This window comes from Sinohyriopsis cumingii, unplaced genomic scaffold, assembly GCF_028554795.1.
Source record: "Sinohyriopsis cumingii isolate HCF-2022 unplaced genomic scaffold, ASM2855479v2 utg002917l, whole genome shotgun sequence".
NCBI classification, from domain to species: Eukaryota; Metazoa; Mollusca; class Bivalvia; order Unionida; family Unionidae; genus Sinohyriopsis; species Sinohyriopsis cumingii.
This window is the reverse complement of record NW_028316337.1, coordinates 588731-616284: the sequence shown is the minus strand read 5'-3', so window position 1 is coordinate 616284 and position 27554 is coordinate 588731. Positions and strand designations below refer to the sequence as shown.

Below are 27554 nucleotides of genomic sequence, written 5' to 3'. Positions count from 1 at the left end.
TCATGATGTCATGATGGCCAGAACAAGAACAACAGTTATTCTCCATTGCTGTTTGGGTAATAGATTCACAGGTCTGGCCAGGTAACCTGGTTATGGCTGTCAGATTGATAATTTCTAGTCAGAAGAAACACGGCAAATGTTTGATGATGAGTTCAGAAGACAAGATGGGAAAATATCTAGAACACGCATGGGCCATAATCTCTAAAGAAAAGATTTTGATAAAGCAGTATAAAGACTTGAGTGACCAATACTTACCAACATGACTTTTCAGGAAACAAAACGAAGCTCTCTTTTAACTTAAATACATGCGAAAAACATGCGAACTTAAATAACGCAACCCCCAAAAGAGGAAAGAATGCTTGGGAACTTCATTATCTTTAGGACTTATAGTTCGTACAAAGCTTCTTTGAATCCAGTGGTTACGTGCTAATGTTAAGCTTAAACTTAAAGACGTTCAAGTTTATGTCATCAACATGGTACGACTGTCGTCAATAACGAATCCACTTGGTAACTGTTTAACTTCCAAACAACCACAGTATGGAATATTGTTATCCATAGGGATCGCCTTCTCTGCAAGATATCATTAACTTTATGAGAAGATATAAGGTATCTACTCAATTCAATAATGTGAAATCGCAAGGATATGTTTCCACTGTACGCGCACAATACTGTGTGTATTTTCTTCATCAACATAGTCTTGTATTCTTGGCTATCCCGTAGAACATTTGGTCACTAGGTTTGACCACACGTACTCTATAAACAATGATAAAAAGATATAGTAATATATTATTTTCGCTCAAAAGTGAAATGTCATAGCAAAATGGCCCTGTGTTAGACCATAGGAAGTCTAGTCTAATTCCAGAGTGTTGTACACCTTGTAAATATGTTCATTTCAAATATTTTTACCTTGAACCTTGTTATTAAGTGTAAGGGAGGTGCCGTGATCCTTCATTTACATAGCTGATATTTCAATCCTCATTGCTGTTAAACAAATGAATTGTGAGTTGGATAGTAAATCAAGCACGATGAGTTGGATACTATACTTTTGTGATCCTCCCCCTTTTTTAGATCATACCCTTTTCGTCAGATAGCAGATACGGAGAATTTACACACCGCACAAAGCGTTTGGATAATATGTATGGGTGATGGATAGCAATAAAAAGCGAGAGATTCAACGTAAGGGGTTATTGGACGGATTGTAATCAAAAGAGGGTGCTGGATAGTACTCAAATGTGGGTGTTGGATAGTACTCAAAAAGTGTATGTAGTATAGAAAATCTGAAGTAAATTTTGGATCTTGGTCTGTATCACTGAAATAGTCACCAAACTAAATCAACAAGTAAAGCGTGCTATTTTTAATATCTATTGGGAAAATATCTTTCATTTAAAAATGTCGGCGTCAGAAAGCTCATATAGCTGCACAATATTTTGCATTCCTTTAAATATGCAGTAATTGTTCATCGAAAGTCTTTATCGTCTATCGTTATAGTATACGTCAGTCAGCTGTACAAAAGCAAGAGGTGTATGACTTCATTCAAAACGAGTCTATATAGAGTAAAATATTTTTTCTCAAGTTTGTTGCTGTTGCTATTTTTCCGAACCTGTAGATATACGTATTTTATTCCAATCCTGCTTTCATCTGCCAGAAAAATAACTAGTATGACCATGCAGTAGAATACAGTAATTGAAAATACCTCATAGTCGTCGTTTGCTGGAATTTCCTTTGAAGCATTATGTATCGTCCCTGAATAAGAAGCGTCTCCAGCCGAAGAATAATTCCCAATCTCGCAATAGCTTTCAGACCTTTCATGATCTTTAAGGAAATATTATTACATTTAAGTTTACTGCGAACTGTCATGGCCCTTAAAAAAATAAATAATCACGTCGTTTTAAAATAAGTTTGGAAATCATTCTGATTTTTTTAAATACAGCTCTATTAAACAAAAGATCATGCACTCATCTATCTTTATATATATTGTTTTTGTTGTCATAAGGTTTAACACTATTTTTCAGCACAAGATAGGCTATACATGGCAGCCAGTATTATTGGTGGAGGAAGAACCGGGGAAAACCCCGGAAAGAACCACCTATCCACGAGAAGCTACAGGCAAGCTTTCTCACATATCCACATTGGCCGAGCCCGAGACTCGAACCCACGCAGACAGAGGTGAGATGGCAGTGATCCGTGACGGAGAGCGCTTTAGACCACTCGGCCACTCGGGGCCCTCCATCTCTCTCTCTCTCTCTCTCTCTCTCTCTCTCTCTCTATATATATATATATATATATATATATATATATATATATATATATATATATATATATATATATATATATAGTTTTCCGTCACATCCTTCTATTTCAAAACATCTTTCTGTAAAAGATATCAGAGTGCTGTATTACTTATAACTTGTTATAGAAGCTTGTTATGGGTAAGTTCGTAGAAAAAGCATTATATAAGAAGAAAATAGTTACGGAACGAGAATAAAATTATACCTTAATATTTCAGCATTGTCAATTATATGATTTTATAAAGTCTTCACTTGGAATATTCGCTAAGCCAACCGCCTTGTATTGGCACCTTGCCATAAATTACAGAGTGTGCTCCAATTTATGTGAATTTCCTTTCGTAAATAAAGTAATATCATGTACTGCCCTATATACAAATTATCTTGGTATATGATGTTATCCATATATGGCTATTGCATACACAATATATTTACTGTACTGCCCTATAGATACGCATTTTGGAATATGATGTTATCCATATATGCCTATTGCGTACACAGAGTATTTATTGCACTGCCCTAGAGATAAGTTGTCTTGGTATATGATGTTATCCATATATGCCTATTGCGTACACAGAGTATTTCTTGTACTGCCCTATATACAAATTATCTTGGTATATGATGTTATTCATATATGCCTATTGCGTACACAAAGTATTTATTTCACTGCCCTATATATAAGTTATCTTGGTATATGATGTTATCGATATATGGCTATTGCGTACACAAAGTATTTATTTCACTGTCCTATATATAAGTTATCTCGGTATATGATGTTATTCATATATGCCTATTGCATACACAAAGAATTTATTTCACTGCCCTATATATAAGTTATCTTGGTATATGATGTTATCGATATATGGCTATTGCGTACACAAAGTATTTATTTCAATGCCCTGTATATAAGTTATCTTGGTATATGATGTTATCGATATATGGCTATTGCGTACACAAAGTATTTATTTCACTGCCCTATATATAAGTTATCTTGGTATATGATGTTATCGATATATGCCTATTGCGTACACAATGTATTTATTTCACTGCCCTATATATAAGTTATCTTGGTATGTGATGTTATTCATATATGCCTATTGCGTACACAAATTATTTATTTCACTGCCCTATATATAAGTTATCTTGGTATTTGATGTTATCCATATATGCCTATTGCGTACACAAAGTATTTATTTCACTACCCTATATATAAGTTATCTTGGTATATGATGTTATTCATATATGCCTATTGCGTACACAAATTATTTATTTCACTGCCCTATATATAAGTTATCTTGGTATACGATGTTATCGATATATGGCTATTGCGTACACAAAGTATTTATTTCAATGCCCTGTATATAAGTTATCTTGGTATATGATGTTATCGATATATGGCTGTTGCGTACACAAAATATTTATTTCACTGCCCTATATATAAGTTATCTTGGTATATGATGTTATCGATATATGCCTATTGCGTACACAAAATATTTATTTCACTGCCCTATATATAAGTTATCTTGGTATATGATGTTATCGATATATGCCTATTGCGTACACAAAGTATTTATTTCATTGCCCTATATATAAGTTATCTTGGTATATGATGTTATCCATATATGGCTATTGCGTACACAAAGTATTTATTTCACTGCCCTATATATAAGTTATCTTGGTATATGATGTTATCGATATATGGCTGTTGCGTACACAAAGTATTTATTTCACTGCCCTATATATAAGTTATCTTGGTATATGATGTTATCGATATATGCCTATTGCGTACACAAAGTATTTATTTCACTGCCCTTTATATAAGTTATCTTGGTATATGATGTTATTCATATATGGCTATTGCGTACACAAAGTATTTATTTCACTGCCCTATATATAAGTTATCTTGGTATATGATGTTATTCATATATGCCTATTGTGTACACAAAGTATTTATTTCACTGCCCTATATATAAGTTATCTTGGTATATGATGTTATCGATATATGCCTATTGCGTACACAAAGTATTTATTTCACTGCCCTTTATATAAGTTATCTTGGTATATGATGTTATTCATATATGGCTATTGCGTACACAAAGTATTTATTTCACTGCCCTATATATAAGTTATCTTGGTATATTATGTTATCCATATATGGCTATTGCGTACACAAAGTATTTATTTCACTGCCCTATATATAAGTTATCTTGGTATATGATGTTATCCATATATGGCTATTGCGTACACAAAGTATTTATTTCATTGCCCTATATATAAGTTATCTTGGTATATGATGTTATCGATATATGGCTATTGCGTACACAAAGTATTTATTTCAATGCCCTATATATAAGTTATCTTGGTATATGATGTTATCCATATATGGCTATTGCGTACACAAAGTATTTATTTCACTGCCCTATATATAAGTTATCTTGGTATATGATGTTATCGATATATGCCTATTGCGTACACAAAGTATTTATTTCACTGCCCTATATATAAGTTATCTTGGTATATGATGTTATCGATATATGCCTATTGCGTACACAAAGTATTTATTTCATTGCCCTATATATAAGTTATCTTGGTATATGATGTTATCGATATATGCCTATTGCGTACACAAAGTATTTATTTCACTGCCCTATATGTAAGTTATCTTGGTATATGACGTTATCGATATATGCCTATTGCGTACACAAAGTATTTATTTCACTGCCCTATATGTAAGTTATCTTGGTATATGATGTTATCGATATATGCCTATTGCGTACACAGAGTATTTCTTGTACTGCCCTATATACAAATTATCTTGGTATATGATGTTATCGATATACGCCTATTGCGTACACAGAGTATTTTTTGCACTGCCCTTTTGGATGAGCTGGCTGGGTTCTTTATATGACTGATAAGAGTATATTGTGTACAAAAAGTAATTTATGGTACTGCTAATTCGATGACTAAGTTTGGTACGTGATTTTTCTGATACGAGTCTATTGTGCACAAAAAGTAATTTATGTTACTGCCCTTCGATGATATAGTTGGGTACGTGATTTTACTAATGCGAATCTTTTCTCTGTTATTAGACTGAGACAGTATAATCTAACATATCACTATTCAGAAATAATTAAAGAGAAAACGGTAAAGATAATTACCTTTATTATGTGTAGCAACGTTCCTTATTTGCGTATTTTTATCAGTAGTGTCCCGTCTGCAGTAAGAAAATTGGAGCTAGAATTAGCAAAGACGATACAAGAATGGTATGTTTAAATAGGTATTAGAATTAGCAAACACGATACAAGAGTGACTCGTTTAAAACTACCAACCAAGGTTTAGGAGTGAATAGTCAAGTCTCCGTTTAGTAGTGAATAACGTCGCATCACTACATGTATTAAAGAAGCCAACATATATATACTTATGAACTTACTTGCAAGATTCTTCTCTTCATTTTATTTTTCCGCGACGCATGCAGAAGATGCAACATTTAAAAGAGATTTTGTTGTTGCACTTTTTTAGTGTTTGTGTGTTTTACTGTATGTGTGTACGTGTGTGCGCGCGTGTGTGTGCAAACTTGAAACAAATAATGGCAACTACGCTAATGTTGAGATAAATATTCATGCACTATTTACTTTGAATAATGTAGGTATGAGAAAATCTACACTTATGTTGAAATAAATATACAAGTACTATTTACTATATATGACGTACGTATATTCGTATGAATTAAACCCGATCAAATTAAGAAAAACGAATGTTAAATGATAAAATATATGAACATAAAACGTACCGCCTCCATTTTACAATAAAAATGGTAACAATAATCAAGACGCCAACCACAACCACACCACCAACTGCACCACCTATGGCAGCCCCATTGACACCAGCGGAAGGCGGACTCTGATCTGATATATAAAGAATCTTTGGTATGTATGCATGTGTGTGTGTGTGTGTGTGTGTGTGTGTGTGTGTGTACGTATGCATGCATGCATGCATGTAGATAGGTAGGTAGGTATGTGGGTACGTATGAAGGTTTCTATCTATGTATCCATTTTGTTGCATTTCTTATGTCTAACAGTCTGTATATCTGTATGTCTGTCTATCTGACTCGGTATTGTAAGAAAGTGTAGCCTGAATTTACTAAATGGTTTTAACATGCCGTATTTGTAAAGTGCATGAAAAGATTTTTATATTCCGATATTACTACCGAACATTATTCGCGAAAATATATCGAAAAACAAATCAGAAGATGGAAATAGTTAAAGAACACATTCAAAATGATGCCATAAAGTTCAATTGATACGGTATCTTATCAAGCGCTAAGGACCATTAGCTATAAATAGTTAGACTAACTCAAATTGTCATCTAAAGTTAATGAAAAACGTCGTAAGCTTGATCCAAAACCATGTCATATTTAAATTCTGATACCTTAGTAATAATGGAGATTCTCTTTACCATTTGTGTCTTTGTCATTTTTATTGAGGTGACGTAAGAGACGAATGTTATCATCTTCTGAACAGAAAATATGTAACATCATAATAACCCAAATATCTTACATTTATCAAAATGATCACCCCAAAAATGTCAAAATTGTGGAAATTTCTTTTTATCTGGCGTGTCCCAGATGAGTTTGAATGCATTTGAGAAAGAAGCCATAAAGATGTATATATTTCATACTGAAATCTGAATATAATTTATGTATTTTATAGGCAGAATTTCTTTATATTTGTGTTATGTTAATTTAAATGTAACTGTCTAATTTTGAATATTTAGTTTACGTTTCCTGATACATTGTATATTAAATAGTCTGAGAGAAATAAATCTGCTTGACTGTTTCAAAAATTTCTGACAATACTTTTATTTCATTCTTATCGTGTTTTCAATAGAACTATGACTTAGTGAAAACAAGGGACATTATACCTGACCATATGATATTCCGACTCCACTCAGATTAACTAATAAAACAAGAAAAGCATGGGTTAAAATGTTGTTTATCACTAGCAATGTAGTATTTTGATTGCGCTTTAAGCGTTCAAGTCAAGTTTGAATCCTATGTAATATTATACACATGCAAATCATAAGGACTGTCGTCGTGATATAATACAAAGTTTGCCATACCGATTTTACACGTTTCTCCCAGCCATCCATCTAGGCAGCCATATAAGCAGGTTCCATCTTTAACTGAGCAACTATTACTGTCGTTAATGCAATTACCACACTTGTCTTGACATCCACGGCCGAACGTTCCGTGATCACACTCTGGAAAGGATATAGGTTTTCTTTATTTTCAGAATATCAAACTTAAATTAAGACAAGTTACTTATTCACAACAAATAATCAGGTACCCATAGAGGTATAAACATAATATAGACTAACCATAAGGCCGATAGGAAATATCAAGTTAATAGTTTAATATCGAGAGCATGTGATGTTTTTATTTTTATTTTTGTTTTATATATATTTTTTTTGCTTTGATTATGAATTTTTGAAACATAACTGTTGGTTTTTCTCAGACCTATTTTGCACGTTTCACCACGCCATCCTGCTTGACAACCATCTGTGCAATGTCCGTCTGTGCTTGAGCAACTGTTGTTATCGTTGAGACAGCTACCACATGTTTCCACACATCCGAGACCATATCTTCCCTGCTCGCATCCTAAAGATAATTGTATTTTAAAATATGAAAAAGTGAATAGTTGCATGTGCCCTTTTATATGTAGAAATATATGTGTAAATTAATTAGAATATACGTTTGTGTTCATTCTTTATTCGTACAAGCACGTTCGCATCATCATGATGGATGCTATCTGGTTAATACATTATACTATCAAGTCAAACATCTAATTAGTTGTATATATATATATATATATATATATATATATATATATATATATATATATATATATATATATATATATATATTAATTTTCAATTTGTTTTAAAACAATATTTACCACAATTGTCAAAACAAGAATACATGATACTGAGTTGTTGTCATTACACTATGTAAATTGTTAATAAAAATTGGATACAGAATATGAAGAAACGGAGTGACGGGTTCCCTGTGTGTGCTGAAATGTTGCCTATTATTATCTTCATCATCAAGAAATATTGAGCATTCATCATGTAAGTCAAGATACCTATTTTACACGTTGCGCCTTGCCATCCCGCCTCACATCCCTGAACACAATATCCGTCCAATTTTGAACAACTGCTGTTACCGTTGAGGCATTTACCACATGTGTCCTGACATCCAGGGCCGTACGTCCCATTTTCGCAATCTGACAAAATAAATCACACGATCCAACAGCAAATATATCTTCTAGGATTTAGTGGGTTCAAAATTTAAGTCGAAACAGTGACGTGGTCTGAAAAAGCAGGATAATTTATGTTTTATCATCTCGTGATGCTTGGAAAGCAATTCGTGACATTGTTACTATTGGAAGAGTTTTAAATGTATATCTTTCTAGATTTAAAGTCCCCTGGAAATGTCCTGATAAACATTGATTTTATATGTAGTTCAGTGGTCCTTCTTCTTTGTCTTCTTCTTCTTCTCCTCCTTCTTCTGATGATGATGAGGAGGAGGACGAGGAGGAGGAGGAGGAGGAGGACTATCATTATTATAAGTAGTAGTATTGCTAGAACTCGAATTACCTTTTTTGCACGTTTCTCCTCTCCACCCTCCAAGACAGCTATTCATACAATGTCCGTCTATTGTTGAGCAGCTATTATTACCATTGAGACAATAACCACATGTTTCCACACATCCTCTGCCGTATGTCCCTCGTTCACACTCTGTAAGGGATGCTTGTGATATTCATATCAACAGTATTAACGTGATGTAAAGAGTGTTTGTGACATTCATATCAGTATTGATGTAATGTAAGAGGTGCCTGTGACATTCATATCAGTATTAACGTGATGTAAAGGGTGTTTGTGATAATCGTGTCAGCATTTATGTAATGTAAGGGGTGCTTGCGACATTCATATCAGTATTAACGTGATGTAAAGGGTGTTTGTGAGATTCATATCAGTATTGATGTAATGCAAGAGGTGCCTGTGACATTCATATCAGTATTAACGTGATGTAAAGGGTGTTTGTGATACTCGTGTCAGCATTCATGTAATGTAAGGGATGCTTGTGACATTCATATCAGTATTAACGTGATGTAAAGGGTGTTTGTGATACTCGTGTCAGCATTTATGTAATGTAAGGGATGCTTGTGACATTCATACCAGTATTAACGTGATGTAAAGGGTGTTTGTGATACTCGTTTCAGCGTTTATGTAATGTAAGGTGTGCTTGTGACATTCATATCAGTATTGGCGTGATGTAAAGGGTGTTTGTGTTACGGATATCAGCATATATGCGATGTAAAGGGTGCTTGTGACATTCATATCAGCACTGATATGGTGCAAGGGGTGCTTGTGACATTCACATAAGCATAGATGCGATGTAAGCGGTGCTTGTGACATTCATATCAGTAATACGTGATGTAAAGGCAGTTTGTGATGCGCATATCAGCATAGATGCGATGTAAAGGGTTCTTGTGACAGTCATATTAGCATAGATGCGATGTAAAGGGTGCTTGTGACATTCATATCAGCATTTATATGATATAAGGAGTGCTTGTGACATTCACATCGGTAATAACGTGATGTAAAGGCTGTTTGTGATACGCATATCAGCATAGATGCGATGTAACGGGTGTTTGTGACATTCATATCAGTATTACAACACTCATAATTATCTAACTTAATGTTTTTCAAACACTTCCAGTCAGGCTGAAACTGTTACTACGTCATTGTAATGGGGACACTGGTTTCATTATCGATTTATTTGTGTAAAGTACCAGAACAATTAACTGCCCTAGTCACACTTTATGGGATTAGGTACTGCCCTAGTCACACTCTTTTTCATTAAGTACTGCCCTAGTCACACTTTATGGCATTAAGTACCAGAATAATTAACTGGCTATTCACACTTTATGGCATCATGAACCAGAATAATTAACTACCCTAGTCGCACTTTATACATTAAGTACCAGAAGAATTAACTACCCTAGTCACACTTTATGACATTAAGTACCAGAACAATGAACTGCCCTAGTCGAACTTTATCTAATTAAGTACTGCTCTAAGCACACTTTATGGCATTAAGTACTGCCTTAGTCACACTTTATGACATTAAGTACTGCCTTAGTCACACTTTATGATATTAAGTACCAGAACAATTAACGTTCCTAGTCACGCTTTCTCTAATTCAGTACTGCCCTAGTCACACTTTATGGCATTAAGTACTGCCCTAGTCACACTTTATGATATTAAGTACCAGAACAATTAACTTCCCTAGTCAAACTTTAGAGAATTAAGTACCAGAACAAATAACTGCCCTAGTCACACATTATGACATTAAGTACCAGAACAATTAACTGCCCTAGTCACACTTTATATGATTAAGTACCAAACAATCAACTGCCCTAGTCACACTTTATTGGATTAAGTACGAGAACAATTAATTGCCCTAGTCACACTTTATGGGATTAAGTACGAGAACAATTAACTGCCATAGTCACACTTTATAGGATTATGTACGAGAACAATTAACTGTCCTAGTCACACTTTATGGGATTAAGTACCAAATCAAGTACTGCCCTAGTCACACTTTATAGGATTAATCATTACTCCGGCCATGATTTATCTGTTACACTTACACCTACCTCCAGGGTTTGATAGACTGAGGCTCCAATCTCCATTTAATTTACCAATCGATGCAATGCTACGTTAACTATTTACTTTTTCCAAATGTTTCTGCACTTAAATCTTATTATCATTCGTTTAATCCACATTGTGGTCTAAGGTTGACATTGCCCGGGGTGGGAGTGGGAGACAAGCGCCCCAATCCTCCAAAATGCCCCATACGGCCTGCGTCTCTTACTGCCTCTGTCAACTAAAATCCAGCTCCTGGCCTTCGCGAGTGGCTTAGATTTGAAGCCCGGCAGACCATGTTTTCTACTAACAGGAGAAGGGGTGAAGGCGGCCCACTGGCGCCTTAAAACCAGTTGCTTCGGGTAGATGGGACTCGTAAACCTTGGATGGTAGCTCATCTAGGAGAAGGAAAACTCCGATTCCAAACCTCTGCTGCCTTGTGGCTATACCCACTCATGGGAAAGGCTAAGGGAGTAAACCCCGACAGAAAATCCGGAGATGGAGTCCCTAAGGCGGTATGACATTGACTTCAACGTCATTCCGGCAACTCCTGCGACGCCGTTGGTGCCAAGCTGTATCGGCATTCGTCGTTCCCTTGGGCACACCAGCTGCGTGGAGAGGGGGGATCTGCTGCATGGGCAACAGCTGATTCTCCATACCACCCTGCCCAGGCTTCATAGCTCCACTGGAGAGGACACTTCAGCGTCGTCGTACGGCGTCGGCACAACACGAGAAGTAGCAGTTTACCGGTTCTAAGTCAAAGCTCGATTGGCGTAGAGCTTGGCGCCAGGGGTTACTTCTGACGGTGGGTGAGATCATCAGGTCTCACTGGACAGCTACCGCCCGCCTCAAGCTGGGCAGCCCCCAGTCAGTAAGGTGCTGCCCGCCATGGCCTGCCTGCTTCACTGGGTGCGTGGAGCTTAGAGAACCATCTCGACAAGTGGGCCACAAAACTCTGCACCAGGAAAGACTAAAAGAAGAAACAAAAAGACTCCAACTCTTCGTTTTGCAACCTGGAACATCAGGACCATGTGTCCTGGATTGACCACTGACCTACAGCAGATCGACGATGCACGGAAGACTGCCGTCATTGACAGAGAACTCTCCCGACTGAACATCGACATTGCCTGCCTCCAGGAGACCCGACTGGCTGACAGCGGCACCATCAGGGAAGCCAATTACACATTCTTTTGGCAGGGGAAGCCCTTGGATGAACCTAGGCAGCATGATGTAGGCTTTGCCGTCAAGAACACGCTAATCGCCTTCATTGAACCTCCATCATCAGGTACTGAGAGAATCCTTGCACTCCGGCTGTCAACATCCTTAGGCCCGGTCAACATCTTCAGTGTGTACGCCCCAACCCTCAACTCCACCTACGAGGAGAAAGACAAGTTTTATGAGGCTCTGGATCAGGCAATATCCAGTATCCCCAACAATGAAAGTCTTTACTTACTAGGAGACTTCAATGCTAGAGTGGGAGCTGACCATGAGGCCTGGTCCACCTGTCTCGGCTTTTACGGAAGGGGCAAAATCAACGAGAATGGTCAGCGACTGCTGGAGATGTGCTGCTCCCACAGCCTATGTGTGACAAACACTTTCTTCAAATGCAAGGAGATCCACCAGGTGTCATGGAGACACCCACGTTCACGCCACTGGCACCAGCTAGACCTCGTCATCACCAGGCGTGCAGAACTGGCCAGTGTCCTCCTTACCCGCAGCTACCACTGTGCCGATTGTGACACGGACCATTCCCTCGTGGCCAGCAAGGTGCGAATATTACCCAAGAAGCTGCACCACACCAAGAAGAAGGGTCACCCACGTATCAACACCTGCTGTGCAAGCAACCCAGAGAAAACACAGCAGTTCATCAGAAAACTGAAGGAAGCCCTCACCAAAGTGACACCTGATGACACCATCGCTTCCAAGTGGTCCCATATCCGTGACTCTGTGTACAATTCAGCCATCACAGCTTACGGGAAGAGGGAGCGAAAGAATGTCGACTGGTATGAGGCAAACTGGGAGGAGATGGAGCCCGTGACTGAGGCAAAGAGGAAAGCCCTCCTGGCATACAAGGCTGCACCTAGCCCCAGAACACTACAAGCCCTCAGGATTGCAAGGAATAACGCCCAGAAGACCGCCCGCCGCTGTGCCAACACCTACTGGCTGAACCTTTGCAACAGTATACAGACAGCTGCTGACACCGGGGATACAAGAGGAATGTATGAGGGTATCAAAAAGGCGACAGGCCCCCCCAGCTACAAGACCGCCCCCCTCAAGTCCAAGACGGGCGAAGTCATCACAGACCAGGGGAAACAACTGCAGCGATTGGTTGAGCACTATCTCGAGCTATATGCAACCCAAAACAATGTCACTGGAACTGCCCTGGACGCCATTCCAGACCTGCCTGTCATGGAGGAGCTAGACACACAGCCCACCCTGGAAGAGCTCGGAAAAGCCATCGATTGCCTTGCCTGTGGGAAGGCTCCTGGAAGCGACGGCATTCCGCCTGAAGTCCTCAAGAGCGGAAAACCAGCACTGCTCCAGTCCCTACACACACTCTTCTGCCTTTGCTGGGAACAGGGATACATCCCACAGGACATGCGTGACGCCAACATCGTCACTTTGTACAAACACAAAGGAGACCGTAGTGACTGCAACAACTATCGGGGCATCTCCCTCCTCAGCATCGTCGGAAAGGCCTTCGCCCGTGTTGCCTTGGCACGCTTGCAGATCCTAGCCTCCCGCGTATACCCAGAATCCCAGTGTGGATTTCGAGCCGGCAGGTCAACTGTAGACATGATCTTCTCACTACGTCAGCTGCAGGAGAAGTGTCGCGAGCAGCGGATGCCCCTCTACATTGCCTTCATAGACCTGACTAAGGCGTTTGACATGGTTAGTCGGAGTGGACTCTTCAGACTCCTGCAGAAGATCGGCTGCCCCCCACGTCTGCTTGCTGTCATTATGTCGTTCCACGAGAACATGCACAGCACAGTGTACATCAATGGCGCAACATCTGAAGCATTCCCAGTCTTTAGCGGAGTCAAACAAGGCTGTGTCCTTGCACCGACGCTCTTTGCCATCTTCTTCTCCATGCTTCTCCAGTACGCATTCAAGGACTGCAGCGAGGGAGTGTACATCCATACCAGGGCTGACGGCAAGCTGTTCAACATCGCCCGTCTCCGTGCTAAGACTAAAGTCACAGAGGTACTCATCCGTGAATTGCTCTTTGCCGACGATGCAGCCTTGACATCACACACGGAAGATGGACTTCAGCAGCTGGTATGCTGCCTCTCCCATGCATGTAAGGAATTTGGACTGACCATCAGTTTGAAGAAAACAAATGTCATGGCACAGGACACAGACTCCCCTCCCTCTGTCTCCATCGATGGGTACAATTTGGAAGTTGTCGAGAACTTCACATACCTCGGGTCTAACATCTCCAGCTCACTCTCCATTGATTCTGAGGTGGGCGGCAGGATTGCCAAGGCAGCAGCAGTGATGGCCAGACTTAACCAGAGGGTCTGGAACAACCCCAACCTCACAGAGAAGACCAAACTGCGTGTCTACCAAGCGTGCGTGCTCAGCTCACTTCTCTACAGCAGCGAAACATGGACCACCTATGCAAGACACGAGAGGAAACTCAACAGCTTCCACCTGAGATGTCTGCGGCGCATTCTGCACATCCAGTGGCAGGACAAAGTACCCAACACAGAGGTTCTAGAACGCGCCAACATGAACAGCATGTTCTCCATACTCAGCGAGAGGCGCCTTCGCTGGCTCGGCCATGTCAAGAGAATGGACCCAGGTCGCATTCCCAAGGACCTGTTATATGGGGAGTTAGCAGAAGGTGCACGACCAACTGGACGACCACATCTGCGCTACAAAGATGTTTGCAAGAAGGATATGAAGACAGCAAACATCAATGTCAACGACTGGGAGAGCTGTGCAAACAACCGTTCCAGCTGGCGTCTAGCTGTCAGGCAGGGAGTTCAAAACGCAGAGGAAAAGAGAAGAATAAAGCAAGCTGAAAAGAGAGCTAAAAAGAAGGATAAGCAAAAGCGTACTTTGGAGCTATGCCATCGTCTCTCGTAGACGGACGGATGCCAAGGAGGTCTCCAAGGAATCCACATTCAAACTGCCAAATACTTTTAGATAATAAATATTTCCTTAATGAAATAAACAAACAGACAGGGTGTCTAAGTGGAGAAAAATAAACACTGTTCAAGGTTTGTGCATTTAAAATGTAGGTTATAATATAATTATTTCTCCACAAATAGTACACAAAAACCTATTTTGCACTTTTCTCCCTTCCATCCTTCCTGACATCCATCAGAGCAATGCCCATCTATTGTAGAACAACTTGTATTGCCATTAAGGCAGCGACCACAAGTTTCTCGACAGCCAGAATCGTACGTTCCCTTCTCGCAGTCTGGAAGACAATTACGTATTTTGTATTATCTTGTGTTACGAATAGAAATATTCATGTTAGCATATAACATCAATAAATACCTCAGGTCGACTATGCTCTTTTCATCCGGAAGACATCAATGACACACTTTGAGAAAAGGGGTTCAACAAAGTGTAAAAGTTAAGATTTCATCTAATCTACTTGTTAGCTAATTTTGAGTGATGAAACATTAATTTGTGACTAGTTTTCCATGGTAAGAGCTGTGCTCTTTGTTGTGTGATGGCGATACGATGTTATATAAGTTTGTGTAATTTTAAATGATGGCAAATAAATTAACCTCAAAATATAGTTTTTAATGTCAACTCGATTTAGATATTTCTTGAATTTTCTTTGTCACCAAAAAAAATGCTTTCATCTCCTTATAGAATACGATCTTCATAGAATGTTTGATCAATTCTCAAAGAATTTACGCTATATACCTTTATCTTTTATATGCAATACGTTCTTAAGCCGTTTGGATCGTTTGTCTTAGAGATTTTTTTCTTCTCAAGATCTTTATCTGTTTTGGTAATTTTGCCATTTGACTGCATAACATTAATCGGCACTAGATAGCTATGATTGTACTGATGTGTGGCAAAACCTTTTATATACATGCATATATTACATACATACTTTTGTAGTTGTTTTACCGATTTTAAGCATATATAATTTAACATTAAAATATATTTTGATAGGGTATTCTTTGACAATATAAACGTTAAAAGCGCTAAATCCAAGTTGTCTAACCTGCATCACATCGTGGTCCCTTCCATCCCCTGTCACAACCATGAAGACAGGCTCCAGTATCCTTGTCACATGGTCGGCTTTGATTGCATCTTCCGCATGTCAGGTTACAGAACTCAGAGTAAACTCCATCAAGACATTCTTGCAATTTAACAGAAGGTAAACGCCGTGTATCAGAGTAATATAATTGACATAACGAATTAATTAGGCTTGCATTTGTGTCAGTTGTAAATGTTATTTTGTAGAGTGTATAGAAGAGTGGAACTGAATATCATCTTAGGTCAATATTGTTCTTTGTTTTGCAAGAGTAGCTTCATCTCTCATAACCTTCCTAAGGGCGGCAACACGCTAATTATTGTGCTGATCTGAGCGAGAACCTGGCTTCCTTAAGCAAAATCATGGCTTCCATTTTACTAGTGTCCAGAAGAATAGGTCGAGAGACAACATAACCCGGTGCTTCATGATCGGATCCTAATCCAAGGTTTAAGCTACTACTAGTTTTTCATGCGTTTTTTATATTTGATTTTTTTAACAAAATTACTAATACAGCATACATTATATATATATATATATATATATATATATATATATATATATATATATATATATATATATATATATATATATATATATATATATATATGTATATATATATATATATATATATATATATATATATATATATATATATATATATATATATATATATATATATATATATCACATTTTTGAATTAATAGAGATAACCTGTTTTATAAATATTTTTATTATGTGTGATGTATTATTTTTAATATACGTTACCTTGATCTATTGTTGAAGAGTTTCCATGTTCGCTCAGAATTCAGATTATATAATAAAAATTGTGATCTGTATAATACTTGTAATGTTGTTGTTGTACGGTTTAATGCCATTTTTCAGCACAGTATATGCTATACATGGCGGCTAGTATAAATGTTGGAGGAAGAACCCGGGAAAATCCCGGAAAGAACCACCAAGCCACCATACGCTACTGGCAATCTTTCTCACATAACCACATTGGCCGAATCCGATACTCGAACCCACGCAGACTGAGGCGACATGGCATTAGAGGTGACATGGCAGTGATCCGTAACGGTGAGCGCTTTAGATCACTCGGGGCCCCAATACTATCAATAATATAAATAATAAGTATTGTATAAATAATTAAACTATGATTATTGAAAATTCATTTCATAATGCTTTATTTTTTAAATTAATCAGTAAACTTATTTTTATGATATTAATTTATCACTTTCACTATTTAAGTTATTCTATAAATAGGAATAATATAAAATATTCTTAAATCATTGTGTAAAAGAATGTAATTCAAATACCAATCCTAAACATAGAATAAAATAGCATAATGCATTATATTAAAACAATAATGAATGTCGTACAGAGTTTTGAAATTTTGACCTTTTGGATATGCCGTATTAAGCAGGTGAATCCAATACATTTCCTTTAACTGACGTTTCATCTGAGAAACAACTATATAAATTGAAATGAACAAATCTCGCGAAGTATGGGAACTGTCGTTAAAATGTGCAGCAACATGTGATGAAAAAGATTGATTGACAATGATTCATGCATTAAGATATGTGTTGACTGGTTTGTCCAATTTTTGCCTGATGTAAGCTTTAACTATGGTATGCAGAATTTACTTTGCTTTTATGAATTCCAAATCCCCTTGAATAGTATTGGATGAAGACTGTGTTTCCAGTTCTTGGTAAATGAGCTATGTTTAACATATAGAATATGGATTTCTTTTTATATCGCTATATCTGACCAAAAAATAACAGCCAAAAAGAAATGAAAGAAAGAAAATAAAAGAATAAACGCACCTACATTAAAGTCTACCTTTTCAGTGAATATACTATTGTTGGAATTTGAGACCAGTTTTGGTGAATGTTTAAGGCGAAACTTTTAAGATGCTTTCAATTTATTAATGTCACTTAACCCACGTTTAATATCCATTAGTCATTACCACCCGAGTTTCTTAGCGTCAAGTCAAACGCATGTAACAATCGAACGTCATTACGATCACAGTATATTAGCTTCAAGTCAACCACATGTAACAATCAAAGGTCATTACCATCAGTCATCACAGTGTATTAGCGTCAGCCAGCTCATTACAATCACAGTGTGTGTGTGTGTGTGTGTGTGTGAGAGAGAGAGAGAGAGAGAGGGGAGAGTGAGAGAGAGAGAGGTTTTGGATTTTAACGTAGCTTTAAAAACAATTCAGTCATATCGCTACGATGTCTGTGGTGTGGCAGTTTTCAGTTATGTCTAGCACTGCGGCATCATACCGCAGACATGTAGCATGATGACCCACCCAGTCACATTATCCTGACACCAGGTCGACTAGTCTTTAACACTACCCCCTCCTAGCAAGTAAACTGTTCAATCAAAGTTTATTAGGGTCAATTTACCTACATGTAATAACTGATGGACATTCCACCAGTCCAGTTTCGTCGATTAACACTCATGCAATAAGCAAAGGTCATTATCATCGCAGTCTATTAGCCTCAATTCACCCACATGCATTAATCAAAGGTCAATGACACCAGTCTATTCGTGTGACTGCTAGACATGTAATAACCCTATGACATTACCACCAGTATATTGGCGTCAATTCAACAACAAGTATTAATCAAAAGGCATTACCACCAGTCTATTAGCGTCAAATCACCCATATGTAATAACCCAAGGTCGTTACCACAACAGTGTATTAGCATCAGTTCACCCACATGTAATAATCCTAGGTCATTACCACAACAGTGTATTAGCATCAATTCACCAATATGCAATAACCCTAGGTCGTTACCACAACAGTGTATTAGCATCAATTCACCCATATACAATAACCCTAGGTCATTACCACAACAGTGTATTAGCATCAATTCGCCCATATGTAATAACCCTAGGTCGTTACCACAACAGTGTATTAGCATCAATTCACCCACATGTAATAAACCTAGGTCATTACCACAACAGTGTATTAGCATCAATTCACCCACATGTAATAATCCTAGGTCATTACCACAACAGTGTATTAGCATCAATTCACCCATATGCAATAACCCTAGGTCGTTACCACAACAGTGTATTAGCATCAATTCACCCACATGTAATAATCCTAGGTCATTACCACAACAGTGTATTAGCATCAATTCACCCACATGTAATAATCCTAGGTCATTACCACAACAGTGTATTAGCATCAATTCACCCACATGTAATAATCCTAGGTCATTACCACAACAGTGTATTAACATCAATCACCCACATGCAATAACCCAGGTTATTATCACCAGTGAACTAGAAGATAATCAGAAGCATTCACCAACTGAGTTAACCGGGTGAGTTTCTTTCTGAGGTCAATGAATCTCATTCCATTATATACCGGCAACCAATTAGTAGTGCCCACGTGAGACAGACGAGCCATGTTTGAGCCCCCAAGCCTGGTTCTTGCTTCCAAAAGCTCTCTTTTGCTATGAAGGATCACACAAACGATACAGAAAAATGATCCGACAACTTACAATGCTCGATAAACATGTTACCCTTTCATCATATGATTACTGTGTATTTCTGGACATTCTGCCTACGTCTTTTTCACTCTATACATCGTTATTTTATTTAACATTACAGAACTAAGTTTCGGCAAGATCAATAATTGTTTTCTCTATTGCTGATTTTACTAGAAATATTAAAATGTTTCGGATAAGTGAAAACAGTCAGTTTAATCGAATATTATCGCTCATGTTGCTTTTTAATTTTCCGACTCTCTCAACTATAGAATTAATGAGAAAATAATAAAATACAATGTAATTGGTTCTAGAACAAAATGATCTCTGATGATATTGTTCATTCTCAAATTTTGAAGCGTCACTTTTAATGACTTTACGAATCCAATAAGTGGCTTCACTTAGTAATAATAACCTAATACAATCACTATGGATTAAGGAGTGATCATTGATGTTTCACAGTCCTTGACTACATTTTGGATCATGCTGTATTTTTCACATAATTTCCATTAAAGCGATAATTATATGAAGACTAGTGTAAAACATATCTTACCACCCTCAACGGTGACTTCACACAGGGTCAGTAAGGTTCTGTTAAGTCTTGCAACTGACACAAAGCGGGCAGGAACGTCGATAGATGAAAACACGGTTGTAAAATTTGACGAATTTTGTGCTGTTAATGGTTGATTGAATCTCCAGGGGCTTGAGTTATTTCCAACGAATACTTGAAAACCTGATAGTTGATCAACTAGGATGAAAGCAAAAATTAAAATGACATGAAACAAAACAACAAAATATTTTCAGAAACATAGGAATTTTCGAATTCACCAGTACGATGATACTACTATAGCTAAACCCTTTGTATTTCCTACGTGTACCATTTAATACATTCACCATATATAGATAAAACAGTCAGAGATCTAGATAACGCTGATGAAAATACAGGAAGCGATCACAAGTAAGTTGTAACTCTATATTTTTTAAGTGAAGACCTTAAATAGCATTTCTTTATTGTTTTCTGACATTCTAAAATTTAAAGGTTTAATTGATTGTGTAAAAGGATAGCATTAGTACCTACCTAAATACCTATGTACGTAATTACTTACGTATATACGTACCTCCATCTGTTCTTCCGTAAACAGTTATGTTCTTCACCATGATCTGGAATCCGATATCAACCTCCCAAGTATGGTTTCCTAGGGAAACATTAGTTGCACTACATGTACTGGAATTATCAGGGCTGGATCCATCATTATTTCCATCAACAGCATTTTCAGCCGTCCAGTTAAAGCCGTTAAAGTAGATTGTTGACGACTGATACGCGAATTTATTCAAAGCGAAGTTTCGCCAACCTTCGAAAATGATAAGAATATAATTCTTATTTTGTCTATCGAATTAAAGGACATAAGTCTTCCAAGCAAGGGGACTATATCCTATTAAGTGGCAATGCTGACACTAAATCAAGCCTGGACTGAACACACATGTGGTACGAATACACGCTGATTTACGAAAAACAAAACGTCATTTTATTGCATCCAAACATTGCCTTTCGCCGTAACAATATGAAGATGCGTGAGGCAACCGACGTTCATTGGTCAGTAGTTCATGTTCAGAATATTTAGTTAGTGGTAAAATGTATAGAAGGAATATAATGAAGATGATGTGAATAACGTATATAAGATACTGGGATATACTGAGGTTGGTTTAATTAGCGAGGCTACGAATTCCCATGACTGTTTTACCTGTTATTTTTAGGATATAAGATGTGCATTTGTGTCTGGTCACATATATGGAGGCTCTCATTAGTAAATATTGATCACTGTAAACGGTCACACTGTAGACATCGTAGCGAGATGACGAAATAAATGTTAAAGGTAAGTTAAAAATCTAAATCACACACACACACATTGATCGAGACAGTAACACAGGAACGTCTTCTCATTTAACGCACATAACGTATCCTTGTTAGTTTGCGGTATTTTCATTCTAACTTTGACGGTCATCGGGTCTCAGTTTATCACACGGAGTACTAATGACATTCCTTTCTTGTAAAAAGGACTTTCTTCTGATTCATCACGCATTGTGTATGCAGAACGTAACACTACGTCTGTGTCTTATGTACAAAGGGACAAATCAATACATTACCTGATCTCAGTCTCTCAATCTCTTCCTCTCTGTCAAATTGAATTAATAGCAATGTGTCATTCATAACACGTGACGTGTGAGGAGAAGATACTCATGTGTTTTTGCAGTACCTAGGGTGAGAGGACCGCGTCGGACCTGAGATTGATCCGTTGCAAAAATTATTCGCTCATAGCCACGACAAATGCCAAGAGTCCGCGTACTAGCCACCACACAAACAAAAAAATTGCCACGACAACGTGTGTCAGTGTATTAGCATCAATTGATTGGAAACCTAATACATCGAGTGTGTTCTTATGTCGGCCTCTTGAGAAAATCCTTGCTGGATTTGTTTGCTTATGTAACATAACATAGTCGTAAATAACTAGATTGTTCATACTCCCATTAATGTTGTAGATCGATTGAGCTTAGCTGCTGACTGATAAAACAGACTGTCTGATCATTTGTTCCGTGGCATGTTTCAGTGACAGCAGCGAAAATTGTTTTGCAAACATCCTAACAACGCTGATTATCTGCGGATGGAGCAACTAAATAACGTCTTTTTCTTCTCTATTTCAACCACCATATTATCTGGTTTAGCGACGGCTGAATGTTATCAGGCCCAGACGGCCCAGTAATTATCGCACGAATTGAATTTGTTTGCGCATGATGATACTTAGTCGGAATAAAGCTACGTATCATTGAAAAGTCAATCACTTCCACTGGATGAAAGTGTAATACAATAACGATAGGAGCTCATATTATCATAAATGTAAAACTATCACTGGGACTAATAATCCCACAGAGGTGATGACGAAGAATAAATACAAGCAATCCTCGATACATAAAAAATGTAGATGTTTATAACACAAGCATTAGGTAGCAATGTGGCAGCGGCGCGTGCAAAATTGCAAGGAACTGCAAGAGCGAAATATCATGATGTAAAACAGCTTCCTGGATATAATTACATGTGTTCAGGAACAGGACTTGATATCCGACTGTACCAAATCATGGCGAAGCACCAGTTGACGATATCGATCGCGCATGATACATTCACGATGTTACATTTTAAACAATCTGCATCAACGACATATCGCTGATGTTAAATGAATCCATTCTCTTGGATCGATCAAGAATAACTATCTGAAAGAGTCTCTGGTGAACCTTCTGAAGTCCGCTATTAATGGTAAATTGCTGGTCGGAGGCTTTCTGTCGAGCTACGGGCACATTTATTGCTCAGTAATCAACAGTGGAATCAATGTATTATAGCCCTGGTTGTTACTAGAGAGCTACATCAACGACTAACAAACTCGTGGATGCAGCGAGTCTCAAACGTAATGTTGCCGTTGATTGGTTGACCCTACAGGCAATATGGCAAATGTATATACCACCACCTAAAACGATACAATATGGATGGTGTGATGATAACACTACTAATGGAGTTCATCAGGTAGGTATTCTGTTTTTACCACACGACACAGTAAGCGATCGACAAAGGCGATCACGCACATATGAACATGCTCTAAAGATCTTTGACGATGCAAGCAGATAAAAAGAAGCATAACCGGTATCAACTAAAACAGCTACTGAAATCGCAGCTGCATTTTCGTGAATCGATCAAAGATGTCATTTGCGCTGGTCACGATTACTGCATGTTCATTCTGGTACATAACTTATTGGAGCAGTAACGTCGTTGATGCAACAGCTTAATGTAAAGGTCACGTGGTCACGCTGCAAAGCTCTTTATCAAGCAATTGTGGATTGCCATCAGAGAGTTGCAAGAATACCCAGTGGAATAACCGCGATAAATAACGAAGCCACACGTGGGATCTAAAAAAAACCGTCAACACAAATGTTTTCTGCTGATGGAGTTTAATTATCTCAGTCTGAAGTTCATCTCGAACGATTTTCGTGATGCATATCTACAATATCGACAGGCGTCCAGGTCATTATAAAGTCGCACAACGATGATTGCCTCTTTCATTTCTTCGCATCGTACTCTATAAAATTTCAAACTCATTCTAATTTTTAAAGGTCGTAGTGTATCATCGATGACCCTGTAACAGTGGAACACTTCTTTGTAATGTGACAGCCAACGAAGAAACATTTCTAATATTTTTTTTCGGTGCCGTGCTGATCTCACCCCAAACGATGACCCGCGGCACACATTTTTGACCCATTCGTGCTGGGACCCGCTGATCACCACACTATCGAGAGAACCTATCTCATTTTTATGTGTCAACGGATCGGTTATCCTTGACGAGTCTTTGGGTCAATACAGTCATGTTGGTACCGTTAAGCAGGTACATCACTCGTGTTCTTTTACTGGAACCACCCGGACCATTCAAATAAACTAGTTTATGTCGTGTTACAGGATTGATGAACAACGGTGCTGTGGTACACTAAGACAAATTACCATTTGGTGATAGTTGTCCAGTCTAATATAATGTACATAAAGTATTTGTTCGCTCTTAATTCTCCAGTGCTCGTATCAGATGGAGTTATCAGTTCAGGTTTATCACCACATTTATGATCATGGTTAAATGTACTCGAAAACACACAACATTCCACGATCAGTGCAAGAACTGGTAAGTTAAACGTGACTAAGATTGGTAATTTTGTTTTGCTGATGTAAAATTAATCAGTGGTTACTCTAACAGTGTCGTTGGGAAATCGATTAATCATCGACAGCAAATTAATACTAACATACGCAAGCATCAATGATCTTAAATGCGAATATTGCGGAGAATCTCAACCATAATAATGTGTGTGTTTGAATTTTTAACATAGTTTTAACAAGTTTCATTCATATCGCTACGATGTATAGTATGGCATAATGCATCATTAAAATTGAATCGGTGACTTACATTTTTCTAAAACAAACAATCTCATTTGTTTCTCTGTACTATTAATTCCTTCGTCATAAGCATGTTTGTAAGCTTCTCCATAGTTATCGTTATTGCTATGTCCGATTTAGAAAAGCTTTCTTCCCAATGTTTTCAATTTAAGACTGCACCTTTCCCTCTGTTTGTGGAATTGACGAATTGTTTGCTGTTTTAATTATATTACATTTATTTAATTCGCTTAGGTGTTTGCATTTTACATAATGTTTTAAATTTTACGTGTCACTTTTTGAATAAGGTGATAGGGCACTGTCTAGCTCTAAGTATTTTCAAACTGAAACAATATAACTGACATTTATCAATCTTACTAACCTGTACAGTGTTTCACCAAGCAGCTTTTAGTAAATTTTACTACTTGTCACTAAAATGATTTTAAAAAAAAATCAATTATACAGCAAGCAGCTACTATTGTGTCACAAAATGTTCTAGATTATTTGTTATTTCGTATTTTATGTTATTTAGTTTCCTGTCTTATTTAGCATGCAGTGTTAATTAATATTTTGTCTTATTAAGCATTTTGTGAATTGTATTCATACGACCAAAAATTGCATAAAGTCGAAGCAAATTCTACATCATTTACCAAGTTCGAACAAAATGGAAATGGAAGGCAACAACTATTAATAAGACAAGAATATTTGACTATCTATCTACCTATCTATCTATCTATCTATCTATCTATCTATCTATCTATCTATATATATATATATATATATATATATATATATATATATATATATATATATATATATATATATATATATATATATATATATATATATCGGCTACGGTTACCACATTTAGAAGCCAATTAATAATTATATACCTTTTCTTCTTTTTTATACAAATTTTTGTTTGAAAATCGTTGTTGTAGCTAAATGTCCGTATGAACCAAGACTAACGTGGACGTGACATATCCAAAATCAAACAGGATATGATATGTTACATTTTCTGGCAAAGTTTGTATTTGAAAGTAATAACTCTACATCTTGGGGCTAGTGACCCTTCATGTACCAACTAAATCAAAACCCTGTTTACATTTTCATCCTAAACAAGAACCAAGAAGCTGATTTTAATAACTACTTGTATTTTCTCTTTAAGCTATGCTTCTGCGTTTTACAGAATGCAAGAATCATTCATTATTTCTTAGCAACACTTCAGGACAATCGAGAGAAAATAAGTTATAATTGTTTATTTCGGGACTGAAAGAAGAGTAAATAACAGCTGATGGGACCAATTAGTGCAGCAATAGTGATTATTATATAGTACTAAATTAACTATAATTAGCCTAGTGATTATGATATGGTAATAAATTAACCATGAAAATCCCAATGATTATTATATAGTACTAGTTAACTATAATTAGCCAAGTGATTATTATATGGTAATAAATTAACCATGAAAATCCCAATGATTATTATATAGTACTAAATTAACTATAATTAGCCTAGTGATTATTATATGGTAATAAATTAACCATGAAAATCCCAATGATTATTATATAGTACTACATCAACTATGAGTGGCCTAGTGATTAATTTTATAGTAATATATTAAATCTGTGTGGCCTAGTGATTATTATATGGCAATGCCTTAAATATGTGTGGCCTAGTGATTATTATATGGCAATGCCTTAAATATGTGTGGCCTAGTGATTATTATATGGCAATGCCTTAAATATGTGTGGCCTAGTGATTATTATATACCAATACATTAACTATATGTGGTCCAATGATTATTATATGGCAATACATTGACTATGAGTGACCCAGCGATTATTGATTTTGATTTCATATCACCACTAAGTCTTGCTGTAATAATACATTTTCTCGAACGAAAGCTAATGTTATTGTATCCATATATTGGATGTATAACTGCAATACAATTGTATTGTCTCAGTTCTCTCAACGTATGTACTACTACATTATAGTTTGAACTTTAACACATCATAAGTATCCAGGTAAAGAAACATTGGCAGATAGTATCCTAGATACAGATGAGTAATCACAAACTTAGGTCTATTCCACCTACCACACGGAAGTAATTTAAACCGCATATAATTCAAATGATGGTTTCAAATAAGTTTATTGTACAACTCTGGACGAATGTTCAAACTGAGTGACGGCTCTTGCGAAAGCAGTAGGACATTGATGAACGGCAAGATGCATTGGGCTGATCTCAAAATACAGATTACATATGTGAAAAATAGTGTGCATATATAACTGCGTATATTGCGTCTTGTTCCGACGTGTTTGACGTAGGTTTTAAATTAAAATATAACCATCTCCCTCAAAAACAAAAACAAAAAAACAACAAAAAATATTTCAGATACTTACAAGACACTCCATGACTACTGATAACCAGAAGAAAAAACAAGGTTTTAATCCTGTTTTCAAATTTCATCCAAAGCAAGAGTGACATCTCCGCAGAAGACGTCTTTTAAATGTGACAGTCAACAGAGAAATCACAAATGAATTAAAACTGTGGCGTTATTAACGCTCTATTTAGCAGGCGTTCGTATAGGAAGCTACAGTAACGAACAGCATACAATTTGTTGTGCATAGAAGATAGGTCCTCTTGAATATTTTAATCACCAGGAAGTTTTTTAACCAATGGGCGCATTTTTTAAACCTGTATGCATGATATCATTTAGAGGTAGTATCGTGTGTACTAAATTTATAGGGGCCCCGAGTGGCCGAGTGGTCTAATGCGCTCTCCGTTACGGATCACTGCCATCTCACCTCTGTCTGCGTAGGTTCGAGTCTCGGATTCGGCCAATGTGGATATGTGAGAAAGCTTGCCAGTA

The 27554-nt window shown here is 37.2% G+C and overlaps 1 protein-coding gene across 1 annotated transcript in view; it reads right to left on the bottom strand.

Moving 5' to 3' along the window:
* The window catches only part of LOC149769966 (uncharacterized), a 43206-nt gene extending 15906 nt beyond the window's left edge, over positions 1 to 27300 (bottom strand). Inside the window, exons 1-12 of the mRNA XM_089949610.1 lie at positions 27085 to 27300; positions 20846 to 21079; positions 20281 to 20475; positions 16189 to 16326; positions 15283 to 15423; positions 8940 to 9080; positions 8426 to 8566; positions 7801 to 7941; positions 7404 to 7544; positions 6076 to 6190; positions 5444 to 5499; positions 1694 to 1812 (exon numbers count right to left, since the gene is read on the bottom strand). Of these exons, the coding sequence (XP_089805736.1) occupies positions 1694 to 1812; positions 5444 to 5499; positions 6076 to 6190; positions 7404 to 7544; positions 7801 to 7941; positions 8426 to 8566; positions 8940 to 9080; positions 15283 to 15423; positions 16189 to 16326; positions 20281 to 20475; positions 20846 to 21079; positions 27085 to 27169 (1647 nt within the window). The 5' untranslated portion in view covers positions 27170 to 27300. The remainder of the gene's footprint in view (positions 1 to 1693; positions 1813 to 5443; positions 5500 to 6075; positions 6191 to 7403; positions 7545 to 7800; positions 7942 to 8425; positions 8567 to 8939; positions 9081 to 15282; positions 15424 to 16188; positions 16327 to 20280; positions 20476 to 20845; positions 21080 to 27084) is intronic.
* Between the last annotated feature and the right edge of the window lie 254 nt (positions 27301 to 27554).